Genomic DNA, 13,695 nt, shown 5'->3' on the forward strand with positions numbered 1-13,695 from the left:
ATCCTGAAGCAAAGTTCTTAAGCTGAAGCACTATTTCTGGGTTAGCGGAGTCTGTAACCTGAAGTGTATGCAATCTGAAGCGTATGTAACCTGAGGTACCACTGTATAGGATGAAGACGAACTCAGTAAGAGTAGGAGGACAGTTTAGCACATAACTGATTCCTAAATATTAGGTTTTATGTATTTATTTTTCAATTATGTTTCAACGTTTTTAACATATACAGCCAAAACACTGTACTGTATTTACAACATCCAGGTTCGATCTGCCATGGATGCTTTAACTGATATTCCTGCATTGCAGGGGGTTGGACTAGATCAAGGTTCCTCGACTCGGCCCTCCAGATGTTTTGAGACTACAATTCCCATCATCCCTGACCAGTGGTCCTGCTAGCTAGGGATCATGGGAGTTGTAGGCCAAAAACATCTGAAAGGCCGAGGTTGAGGAAGCCTGGACTAGATGACCCTTGGGTCCCTTCCAACTCTCCATTCCTATTAACACAATTTCGTCTTTTCTCTTATTTTTGTTGACTTCCCACCCCCCTTTTTCCAGGGAGCTGTTTTTTTTTTTCTCTCCTTCTGCTGCACCCTATCAGATTGTATTTACCGTATTTTTTGCACCATAACACTCACTTTTTTCCTCCTAGAAAGTAAGGGGAAATGTCTGTGCGTGTTATGGAGCGAATGCCTGCGGGTGGCGGGGGGGATCTGCTGCAGTTGTGAGCAGAGGTTCCATGGTTCCCCTTCCTTCCCTCCTCCATGGTTACAAAGCATGGATCCACATGGATCCTCAGGATTTTTGCATTGGGCTACTCCAAACTCACTGTCAGATCACATGTCTGTGGCCACAGCATGAACCACAAAAATCATATATCCACTATTTCGTTTAGAATATTTTTTTTCTTGTTTTCCTCCTCTAAAAACTACGTGCGTGTTATGGTCTGGTGCGTGTTATAGAGCGAAAAATACAGTATTTTGATATGTACCACTAATGTGCCAAAACGGCTTCTAAGCCATTTGCAGCTATAAGATAACACAATAAGAATTTGAACAGGAACATTTAAACATCCTTTAATCAGAACATACTGTTGCATGCCTCTCCAAGCGGTGCAAGATTCCAGGGGTTTCAGACGCAGACCCGGGGTTTATGTTTCCTTTTGGAATGAGGCACAGCAGAGTCTCTGGTGTCTGTATGATATAGGGTTTATTTACACATATATACAGCCTGAGCCTGCAATAGAGGGTTCACAGTACTGACCTGCCAAAGGGGTCTTGTTTCTCCCATAGCCTCAGCCTTGGATTTAATTAGAAGTCAGTAATCGCTCCCCAACTTGCTGCTTTACTTCTGGCCCACATCGCTGCAAGTCAAATCTAAACTGTGGTTTTGTCCTCCTAACTGGTGCCACCTCTCTGTTACACACTGATAATCATCAGGCCATGGAACAAACCGTCACGGTTTCTGATGTGATCACGGAATGTCCCTCTTTTCCTTGTTGTTGTTTAGTCGTGTCCGACTCTTCGTGACCCTATGGACCAGAGCACGCCAGGGACTCCTGTCTTCCACTGCCTCCCGCAGTTTGGTCAAACTCATGTTAGTAGCTTCGAGAATATTGTCCAACCATCTCGTCCTCTGTCGTGCCCTTCTCCTTGTGCCCTCAATCTTTCCCAACATCAAGGTCTTTTCCAGGGAGTCTTCTCTTCTCATGAGGTGGCCAAAGTATTGGAGCCTCAGCTTCAGGATCTGTCCTTCCAGTGAGCACTCAGGGCTGGTTTCCTAAAGAATGGATAGGTTTGACCTTCTTGCAGTCCATGCGACTCTCGAGAGTCTCCTCCAGCACCATAATTCAAAAGCATCAGTTCTTCAGTGATCAGACTTCTTTATGGTCCAGCTCTCACTTCCATAAATCACTACTTTAACTATACGGACCTTTGTTGACAAGGTGATGTCTCTGCTTTTTAAGATGCTGTCTAGGTTTGTCATTGCTTTTCTCCCAAGAGGCAGGCGTCTTTTAATTTCGTGACTGCTGTCACCATCTGCAGTGATCATGGAGCCCAAGAAAGTAAAATATATCACTGCCTCCATTTCTTCCCCTTCTATTTGCCAGGAGGTGATGGGACAAGTGGCCATGATCTTAGTTTGTGTTTCTTTTATGTTGAGCTTCAAACCATATTTTGCACTCTCCTCTTTCACCCTCATTTAGAGGTTCTTTACTTCCTCCTCACTTTCTGCCAAGATGTGAAGGAAATAAGTAGCTCTCCTATCTTTAAAAGACATCTGTAGGCAGCCCTGTTCAGGGAAGTTTTTAATATTTAACGCTGTATTGTTTTTAATACTTTATTGGGAGCCGCCCAGAGTGTTTGTTGTGGGGGAGGAAGGGAAAGGAGAATGTTAGCTGCTTTGAGACTCCTTAAAAGGGAGTAAAAAGCGGGATATCAAATCCAAACTCTTATTATTATTATTATTATTATTATCAAAGTTGTGTCATCTTTTCCTTAGAATTTCCCTAGTTTCATCAGAGAAATGTTGGAGGGTATGGAGTTATGCAATCCCCAAGCCAAGGAGATAAGTAACTGAGCAACTTTCAGAAGACATCTGGAGGCAGCTCTGTATAGGTAAGTTTTTTAAATGTTTTATTATGTTTTTATATATGTCGGAAGCTGCCCAGAGTGGCTGGGGCAACTCAGTCAGATGTGCAATGTATAAATAATATTATTAATATTATTGAATATGATGTCCCTGTTTTCATGAGCGAAATGTTGGAGGGTATTCTCACTGTGTAAGAAGAAGCACAACCTATGAATAGGGAAGAGACCTTTAGGGAACATCCAAACGGGCTCTTGGACAGACATTCTAAGTCCAGTTATATTCCAGTGTGCTCCTCCCTCTCAATCCCTTTTTCCTGTACATCATCTGTTGTAGGTTGTAAGTCAAAGGGCATGGCAGGGCCTGCCTGCTTATGAGACATGGTGAGGCAGGCAACTCTGGCTGCAGATTTGAGCTCTTTTTGTTCCCTTTCCTCCTTCAGCACAAAGGGTAGGTCTCTGAAGGAGGAGGCGATGGTGGCAGGGTGTGTGTGGTTTATTGTTTTGCCTCAAATGACAAAATGTACTGGGTCTGCCATGGGGCAGGGACTGTCTTATTACTGAATTTTGTAAGTGTGACATATTTTGGGGTGAGCTTTTGAGCCCTGTGTTGGAGCCAGGATGGTTAGGTAGATTCCTGAGTAAAAGCCAGGAGGATGAGCAAGATATTGAGTGGGAAGGGGAGCTAGAAGATAGTAGCATCCATACTCTATTACGGTATTGATATCAGTATGTATGTATGTGTTTTTTCATGTTCTTTTTAAAAATATGCTTTTTCTTAGTTAACAAACACACAGAAGAAATTAACAAAAATGATAAAATAATAACAACAAAAACATCCATGCATCCATAAATCCATACGTTCTTACAAAAGAACTTAATGCCACCATGTTCTTAATTCCCAATTCTTTATCTTCCCCAATAGACTTCCGTCTTCCTCAAAGCGGGTCTGTCTTATCTGTTCAATAAACTGCTTCTTTAATCATTTCGTCATTTATTCTGTTATCTGAATACTATACTTATTATCCATATTGTGGTTTGCGAAGATTAATCAAAGCATGTCCAGGTTTTAACTTGAGGGCACTGTTTTTTAAATATTATTTATAAATTTCCCGCTCCTTTTTGAACTTTAGGTTTGGTTGTCTCCTAATTGTCTCCATCATTTTTGCCAGTTCAAGATATTCAAATAATTTATCCTGCCATTCCTCTTTTGTTGGTACTAATTCTCCATTCCAATTTCTGGCAATTACTATTCTTGCTGCTGTTGTAGCATATAAGAATATTCTCTTTTTTCATTTGGAATATCTGAATCTAAAATGACTAGGAGGAGGGCTTCTAGTTTCTTTATGAAAGTTTGCTTAAACATTTTTTTTTCAATTCCTCATATATAACATCCCAAAAGTTCTTAATTTTTTTGCAACCCCACCACATATGAACAGTGTCCCCTCTGCCTGTTTACACCTCCAGCACATATTACATCTCATTTTATACATTTTGGATAGTTTGCTGGGAGTTATATACCCCCTGTAAAACACCTTCAAAAGATTTTCTTTTAGTGTATAACAGGCCGTAAATTTCCATTCTTTATTCCATAATCTTTCCCATGCTGATAGTTGGATATTTTCACCAAAATATTTTGCCAACTTAATCAAATCAGTTTGTATTTATTACCCTTGTATTGATTTCTACTCATTTTTTGTATATTTCTGTAGTACTTGTTTTTTAAAATTTGCTGTACACTGCTTAAGATTTATTTTGTATATTCAGCAGTACAGAGGTAGTCTAAAATAAAATTAAAACAATAATAAATTCCGGGAACCTTTATCGGGCAAAGAGTGGGCTACAGTATTAAAAATTATGTTTATCAGGTCTGCGGTGGTTATTGACTTAATGGGAGTTGTATTCATTCACATATTTAAAAATCAGGCACGGTGCATGTTGCAAACTTGATTAGATTATTGTGTAGCCGAATTTTAAATCTTAATGCCTTATTTTCATTTGTTGGGGGCCTATGTCTCATCATAATTCTGGCCTGATGGGACAAGTTGCATTTATAATTTTACAAGATCACCTCGTGCCACAGGTTTGTTCAAGGAGAATACAAGTAGCAGAGTTTGTAAGCGACAGATCACAAAATGTAATTTTGGACTTTGATCTGAGAGACATACAATATCTTTATTGTCATTGTCCCATGCAGAACAATGAAACTGAAAAACTACATAAGAACATGATTCAGTTGATAGCTTGCTTGCCAAGATGGCCTTGAACAAATACTTCAGCCTATAAAGTTTTCTTTATCTGAAATAGGACTTTTAGGAGGAGTACCGAAACAGATCGGTATCGATGCTCATTGTCATTTAATTGCCTCATAAACAAATCAGGAAGGAAAATTCTCAAGATCAGACATAGTCTAACCACTGCATAGATTTGTACAAGCAAATCAGGATGAATGCTCAGTAAACTGGTCATCTGGAACAGTCCATAGAGGAATGCTGGTTGAGGCCTCACAGGATACTGAGATTAGGAAGTGTTATTACTCTTCTTGAGCCTCAGTGTTAAGAAATAGCACTATTACTTGCAGCTATTCTTCTTTACTAGCTGTTTTACCTTTCTTCCATTTGATTATGGAGGCGCTTTATTGTTGGTTTAACAAATCACTTGTATGTATGTATGGCTGCGTGCCAACTTTAGAAATAATATTACAGTTGTACCTTGGTTTATGAACTTAATCCATTCTGGAAGTCCGTTCTTAAACCAAAACTGTTCTTAAACCAAGGTGCGCTTTCTCTAATGAGGCCTCCCGCTGGCGGTGCCCTTCTACCATTCAGATTCTGTTCTTAGACCGAGGTAAAGTTCTCAAACCGGGACACTATTTCCGGTTTTGTGAGGTTTGTAAACTGAATCGTTCTTCAACAAGAATGTTCTTAAACCACTGTATAGCCGAACTTCTAGTCCAGAGCTTAGCAACTTAGCAATGGCTCCTCCTACCATTAGGTCCTCCTTTCTTATTTTCAAAGCTGCCTCAGCAAATCTCCTGTCTGGTTTAGAGCTAGATGGATGCAGGCATGCAGTTTAGTTATGGGTAATACTGTGCCCAGCTAAGATGTTGATTCAGAGTTTTTGTTGTGGGCCAGGAATCAGCTTCACCTGTGCACAACAGCCTGAGGGGGGAGTGACTCCACCTGCAGCTGATCAGCCTTTAGGGATACGGAGGAGAAGGCTCTGATGATAACCAGCCGGCATCAACCTTCTTAAGCAGAGCTTCTAGCAGCAGTCAGACGCTGGTGACAACGCTTGTAGTTCCTGGCCATACCTTTCTGCTTCCTGCTGGTCTTGACCCCCTGATCATCAGATTCCCTGACCCCCTGGACCATCTGACCACGCAGATTGCTGTTCGCCCAACCCCAGGACAGCCCCGTGGTTTTCCACGGATCTGAGGGCAATGAAACAATCATTGAGACAGCTAGAGCGCCGGTGGCGGATAACTCATTCTGAAGCTGACCGGACACGGGTTAGAGCTCAATGTCGAGCCTACCAAGTGGCGGTAGCGACGGTGAAGAAGACTTTCTTCACTGCCTCTATTGCATCTGCAGAAAACAGCAGCAGGAGACTTTTTGAGGTGGTTCGCAATTTAGCGGAACCACCTGCTACATCAGAGCCCAGTACGGGCCACATGATCTCCTGCAATGATTTTGCAAAGTTTTTTGCAGATAAAGTCGCTCAGATTCGGGAAGAGGTAGACTCCACCGTGGGAGCAGGGCTGGGGTGGGAGAGTGCTAGAGTCCGGTCTAGTCAAGTTGCGTGGGATCAATTCCAATCTGTTACCTCCGAGGATGTGGACAGGCTGCTTGGACGAGTGAAACCAACCACCTGTCTCCTTGATCCTTGCCCATCCTGGCTTATAAAAGCTAGCCGGGAAGGGCTGGGCGATGGGCTTCGTGGGGTGGTGAATGCTTCCCTCCATGAGGGAGCCTTCCCAGACCCGCTGAAAGAGGCGGTTATTAAACCGCTTCTTAAAAAAACATCTTTAGATGTGGCCACGATGGCCAACTATTGCCCAGTCTCAAATCTTCCATTCTTGGGCAAGGTGATTAAGGGAGTGGTTGCTGAACAACTCCAGGCACGCCTGGAAGAAGCGGACCATTTGGATCCCTTCCAGTCGGGATTCAGGCCTCATCATGCGACTGAAACTGCCTTGGTTGCACTGGTTGATGATCTCCGGCGGGCTAGGGACAAAGGTGAGAGCTGTTACTTAGTTCTGCTGGATCTCTCAGCGGCGTTTGATACCATCAACCATCACATCCTTCTGGACCGTCTTGAGGGGCTGGGAGCTGGGGGCACTGTCATACAGTGGTTCTGCTCCTTCCTCATGGGCCGTGTTCAGAAAGTGGGGGGGGGATGAGTGTTCAGACCCCTGGGCTCTCACTTGTGGGGTGCCTCAGGGTTCTGTCCTCTCCCCCATGCTTTTCAACATCTACATGCAGCCGCTGGGAGAGATCATCAGGGGGTTTGGGCTGGGTGTTCATCAGTATGTGGATGATACCCAGCTCTACCTCTCTTTTAAATCAGAACCAGTGAAGGCGGTGAAGGTCCTGTGTGAGTGTCTGGAGGCAGTTGGAGGATGGATGGCGGCTAACAGATTGAGGTTGAATCCTGACAAGACTGAAGTACTGTTTTTGGGGGACAGGAGGCGGGCAGGTGTGGAGGATTCCCTGGTCCTGAAGGACCAGGTGCGCAGCCTGGGAGTCATTTTGGACTCCCACCTGTCCATGGAGGCACAGGTTAAATCTGTGTCCAGGGCAGCTGTTTACCAGCTCCATTTGGTACATAGGCTGAGACCCTATCTGCCTGCGGACTGCCTCGCCAGAGTGGTGCATGCTCTGGTTATCTCCCGCTTGGACTACCGCAATGTGCTCTACGTGGGGCTACCTTTGAAGGTGACCCGGAAACTACAACTAATTCAGAATGCGGCAGCTAGACTGGTGACTGGGAGCAGCCGCCGAGACCATATAACACCGGTCTTGAAAGACCTACATTGGCTCCCAGTACGCTTCCGAGCACAATTTAAAGTGTTGGTGCTGACCTTTAAAGCCCTAAACGGCCTCGGTCCAGTATATCTGAAGGAGCGTCTCCACCCCCATTGTTCTACCCGGACACTGCGGTCCAGCACCGAGGGCCTTCTGGCGGTTCCCTCACTGCGAGAAGCCAAGTTACAAGGAACCAGGCAGAGGGCCTTCTCGGTAGTGGCGCCCTCCCTGTAGAATGCCCTCCCACCAGATGTCAAAGAGAACAACAACTACCAGACTTTTAGAAGACATCTGAAGGCAGCCCTGTTTTGGGAAGTTTTTAATGTTTGATGTATTACAGTATTTTTTAAAAAAATTGGAAGCCGCCCAGAGTGGCTGGGGAAACCCAGCCAGATGGGCGGGGTATAAATAATAAATTATTATTATTATATCTGACTTCAGATGTACCCAGGCAAGTAGATCTCAAAGACTCTTCTAGTTTGGCTGGCTTCCCACTCCATTGAGCTCTGCACTTTGTTGCTCAGCAACGAGACTGTGGAGACAGTCTGGCCTCTTAAGGGCACATAGAAATATTTGAAGAACAAGAAAAGTAGTCACAATGGATCCCTACTTTCCACCCCCACCATGGTTTCCTCCTGAGTTTGGAATACAAGTGACAGAAGTACTAATGAGTGAACTGAATGCAGAACCAATCAGTTGTTTCCCCCCTCCCTCCATACTTCAAGTGTTCTAAGTATGTGCATATGTATGTATGTATTTATTTAATATCCTCACCCCCGGGAGCTCAGGGTGCTCTCTCCTCCTCATTTAATCCCCACAACAACCCTTTGAGGTAGGTGAGGCTGAAAGGGAGTGACTGACCCAAAGTCACCCAGTGAGCTTCATGGCCCAATGGGGATTCGAACCCTGGTCTTCCAGGTCCTAGCCCAACCCTCTAACCACTGTCCTGTATCCCCTGTATTTTTAGAGGCTAAGTGTACAATTATTATAATAGTCTAGCTTACTGATAGTAAACTATAACAAATTCTAAAATAGTGGGGAAATGCATCTGGGGAGCTGGCTTAATGACGATACTGGTTCTAGCCAGTCAGAGCTGTGCACAACCAACTACAAATTCGCAGGAATGGTTACCTTGAGCTCAAGCTGGGAAACAATAAGTAACTTTAAGCAAAACCTGGTGGCGTTGCTTCTACAGATTTTGCATCTGCAGGCTGAAGTCTGCCAGTTTTAGCTTTTAGTCCTTACATCTCTAAAAACAGATGTTGTAGGAATAGTTTTAAAACTGGGTAATTCTAAGCCGGTCTGCAAAAGTCAGGAAGCTCTTGGTTTGCTTACCCCTTGATAGAGGTGACAGATCCTCAGCAAAGCCCTCCAGCTCTTCCAAGTGAACTATCTTGTTTTGGTTATTTGCCGCTGTCTTGCTTCACCCTGCTTTCCGATAGCTTCCTGACCTATGACCACTTGGGTATCAGTCCTCATCTCTCGCAGATCTCTTGGAGAACAAGGGGCAAAGGGCAGTGATAGGTTATTCTGTTTAACTGTTTAAACATGCCTGATAACTGCAGCTGTTTAAGGTGTGGGGGGGTCCGGCTTTTTCAACTCGAGGGCCACATTCTCTTCTGGGGGCCACATGTTAGTGCTGAGGAAGATCAGTAATCTGGCTGCTGTGTTTCAGACCAGTTGCACCTTCTGAGTCATTTTCAGGGGAGCCCCATGGGACGACTCAATGGCGCCATTGGGCCCTTACTTCACCGAAATATAGTGCACCCACCTCCTCCACGAATTCCCACAAACTACCTCATATTATCTTTTGGGGGACTTACGTGAGGGAAAACTTAATAATTTGGAGTCTCAGGCAGGATTTGTTCAAAAAAACCAATAAAGAATTTATTTAACAAAGGAAGTTTATGACACAAGTGGGTGAAACAGGATACTTCAGATTATGATGTTATTTCACTTCAATGCTTTCTCAGATGTTGCACAGCTGTTGCCGCTTAATACTTTGGTTCTTAAACAATACTTTGGTTCTTAAACACAGTGGTATTTTCTGTCAGTTACACACCCCTTAGACAGCCCTACTCCTGAGGTACTCCAAGTAACAGACCCAAGGGATCACCACACCCCTCTTAACTGGTTTGGGAGTCTTCTCTTTTTGTAGCAGAATCTCTCCCCTCCTGACTGGAATGAGACCTAAGTAGACTGTCTCTTTCCAGCTTCTACTTCTCCTGGCTCAGCCTCAGCCTCCCAGTTAATTCCCGGCCGAATTACTCTTACAGGACACCACACACTGTCCTTCACACTAAACTCAGAGACTCCTTTCTCTAGCTTGTGATATTTTCCTCATAGTGGATGTTTCGACCCAGAACCAACTCTCTCTCTCCTCTCTGTCTCTCCAAATCTAACTGTCTCTCCAAATCCTCTCCTTTTTAAACCCCACCCTCCTCTGGAACCTTGGCCAATTCTCGGTAGTGGCACCTGCCCTGTGGAACGCCCTCCCAGCAGATGTCAAGGCAATGAAGAATTATTTTAGTTTTAAAAGACAACTGTTTAGGGAAGTTTTTAATGTCTGACACTATGTTCTTTTTTAATTTGGTTGGAAGCCGCCCAGAATGGCTGGGGAAACCCAGCCAGATGGGTGGGGTATAAATAATAAATTATTATAATAATATTATTATTACATTAACCATTTGCTGGCAGGGAAAAGGAAAACACTTGGGGACTCAACCTGCCCAGCAAAACCAAACTTTTCCATCACATCCCACGTGTAGAGCACATCGCAATAATCCAGTCTGGAGGTTACCAGTGAATGGAATACAGCAGCCAAGTTACCTCTGTCCCAAAGCGAGAACCTTTGGCCTCCGGGCCTAAGGTTCACCATCCCTGGTTTGAGTGGCATGAGCAAAGTCTAAGAAAGTTACAGGGTTAGTGGCTGATTAAGAGCATGCATTACAAAACTACACCCACCTACACAGTAAGAGAGACGAATACCCCAGAACACAAGAATGTGGTCATTATGTGCACCTGAGTTGTGACACTGGTCAACCTTTGGCTTATGTGACTGTTCAATTAAACTCCACCCTCCAGCTAGGCAGCCTAGGTTATATTTTAATCACATTCTGTTTGCACAGTGGAAACAGCGATAAAGTCGGAGAACCAATGCATAAATGCTCTTATTCTTTTCACATAGCGCAAGCCTGGCCTTCTGTTTCTTCTTCCTTTGCTCTCTGGAGAAACGAAGAAAGGCAGACGCGGCAAAAATGATAATCGTCAACTGAACGAAACAACTTTTGAGAAAGAAGAAGCAACAAGGTACTGTAGAGAGAATGGGCCTTGCAAACTCCAAGCAGTTTAAACAAGCCCAGGTTCTAATGCTTGGGCTTGATTCAGCAGGGAAATCCACCCTCTTGTATAAGCTGAAATTTAATGATGTCTTCCAAACTTTGCCAACCATCGGTTTCAACGTGGAGATGCTTGAAACAGGGAAAGACATTGCCTTAACCATCTGGGATGTTGGGGGCCAACACCAAATGAGGCCTTCTTGGAGCAACTACTTGGAGAACGTGGATAGCCTGGTCTATGTTGTGGACAGCACAGACAACCAGCGGTTGGAAGAGTCAAAGAAAGAATTGGAGCTTCTTTTGAGGAATGAGAGGATTAAGAACGTGCCTGTGGTTGTGCTAGCAAACAAACAGGATCTTCCTGGAGCTCTAAGTGCTGAGGAAATAACCAGGAGGCTGAACATGAAAAAGCACTGCCACGACCGAAACTGGTACGTACAACCCTGTTGTGCAATTACAGGTGAGGGCTTATCAGAAGGGTTTCGAAAAGTGACGTCCTTTGCAAAATCCTGCATGAAATCTAAACAAGAAGCTTTTGCTCTTTTCAAGCAAGATTAACATACTCTATTGTGATGCGAGAGAGAACAGCCATGCAAAGCTGACTGGGACAGAAAGTCAGTTATTTAATGGAATATCTGGTGCTGCTTTTCGGACTTTTCTAAGACAGAACAGATTTATCCCAAGCCAGTTTACTGTTTTCAGAGATACTGTTTTGCTGCATTTTAATGAATAAATGCAATTCCCAACTTCATTGCTTACGAAACTGCATAAAAGTGGACTGGAATGTTCTTGAAATTTTAAATATTTGGTACCCATAACAAAAGTGGTATAACTGCCAAAGAAAACTATGCAACAGTTGACTGGAGAAAGTTTGAATGCGGTCCGAGTTCCTGTACCCGCATGTTTTTAGCCTTGTTTCAAAGTGTATATAGTTAACCTAGTCTGCTTCCCAGTCAAACTCTTCTCTTAAATAAATCCTTAATATATTCACTTTCATATATATGAAAGGGTTATATTGGGAAGGGATAGCCTTCAAGTGTGAAGGGTGGATGAAGAGTAGTGATGTGAGGTGAGAATATTCTCCAGAGAATATTCTCCACAAACTAAATTCTAATGTAAGAACCAGTTTTACAACCCACATTTTAAAAAAATCTAGTAAATAATAAGTCAAGCTGTGATACTGCCAGTGTAATGAGTAATGATTTTTTAAAATCTAGTTAAATTACTGGGTATTGTGTCATTCACCATTGGCAGTTCTGAAATGTGAGCTACAGAAAACATTTTTTTAATATAGTTTTAAAACCACCATTCATTTAATTTGATGAACATTTGAAGTCATATGTATTTCAGCTATATGTAATAGCCTTTTTCTAATTTAGTGTGACCTTATTCTTAGCAATTTTATACCCTTGGCCATACAGTGTGATTTTTTTTTTAATACAGAAAGTAGTTTTAATGCTTTGTATACTTAAAGTACCTAGGCCTATACAATTATGTGTAACAGCATGTGAGGTAGCCTTGATTTAAACAGTTGATGTTTCTGTATTTTTATTTAGTGCCAGTAACTGTTTTTTGCAGTGCCATTAAATAGTACAAGGTGCCATTTTCCAGAGATTGACAGATGATCAGTGTGAAACTGAAAGCTCTGTTACCAGTGGAGACGAAGATGGTGACTTATCCTCTTAAGATGTTTGAGGAGTCAATATAAATTTATAAACATTTGAGACTTGTTACTTAATGCCTATTTTTAAAATAAATTTCTTTCTTGTGACAATTTATCAGTTGTTATAATTATAATTTAAATATGTTGTGTGTTGCCTTACTCCGCTAACCCAGAAATAGTACCTCGGGTTGAGAACAGAAATCACACGACGGCAGCGGGAGGCCTCATTAGCTAAAGTGGTACCTCAGGTTAAGAACAGTTTCAGGTTAAGAACGGACCTCCAGAACAAATTAAGTTCTTAACCCAAGGTACCACTGTATACATTATTTGCCTACTAGACCTATCACTCCCAGTCACAGTGAACTGGGAGTGAAGGACAATAGATTTGGGTCTCTAGCAGCCTCCGCCTTTCCCATCCCACCTCATATATGAATCTAGATAATGTTCAAAAGGGCTTACAAAAACGTTGCCTCATTGACAGTTGTAAGAATGCCCCATTCACCTGTTATTAGAGGTGGAGAGAAATATTGAAGTATATTAATTACTCATGCTCCTTGATTTGTATCGCTGGAAAAAAGCCTGCTCTGTCTTAAAATTATATTTATCTTTATGAAACATATGTATGGCTTCAATGCATCTTATTAACAATCTGTATTTCAAGTTTCCCACTGATGTCAACGGTTCTAGGCTGTGCCTTTAAGGTTGAAATCTTAACTCGCTGCTTCATATTTCCCCCTCTAAGATTATGGAATACAGCCACGTTTTAAGGCATTATGGATGAATATAACAAAAGCAAGGATGCTGGATGGGTGAAGGTAAATCACAACAGATTTAAAAAAAAATAAATGTTATCGAGACAGGTTGAGAAAGCAATACGCATTGCCTAGAACTATAGAAATTCCCCCATTTACTTAATTTTAAATTGGATTCTAGATTACCTACATATTTATAGACATATTCTGTGCATGTACGCCTATTGATTTCATCCTTTGTTGATTGCCATCCTTTGAGACAACATGCACATAATAAACATTAAAAAAAAAACACCACTGAGGCCTAAATCCCCAAATGAACAAAGCAATTAAGC

The 13,695-nt window shown here is 42.7% G+C and overlaps 1 protein-coding gene and 1 long non-coding RNA gene across 2 annotated transcripts in view; one reads left to right on the forward strand and one right to left on the reverse strand.

Moving 5' to 3' along the window:
• The window catches only part of LOC309533361, a 42,740-nt gene extending 31,942 nt beyond the window's left edge, over positions 1–10,798 (reverse strand). The window contains exon 1 of the long non-coding RNA XR_014220167.1: positions 8,943–10,798. This is a non-coding gene — a long non-coding RNA (uncharacterized lncRNA). The remainder of the gene's footprint in view (positions 1–8,942) is intronic.
• A 132-nt stretch (positions 10,799–10,930) lies between these two features.
• ARL14 (ARF like GTPase 14) lies at positions 10,931–11,713 on the forward strand (the record flags this gene model as incomplete). The annotated part of the gene is made up of 1 exon (XM_082224676.1): positions 10,931–11,713. One exon carries the CDS (start codon positions 10,931–10,933, stop codon positions 11,501–11,503), a length of 573 nt encoding a protein of 190 aa, XP_082080802.1. The 3' UTR covers positions 11,504–11,713.
• Between the last annotated feature and the right edge of the window lie 1,982 nt (positions 11,714–13,695).

The sequence above is a fragment of the Podarcis vaucheri genome, assembly GCF_965113315.1.
Source record: "Podarcis vaucheri genome assembly, chromosome: 5".
Lineage (NCBI taxonomy): Eukaryota > Metazoa > Chordata > Lepidosauria > Squamata > Lacertidae > Podarcis > Podarcis vaucheri.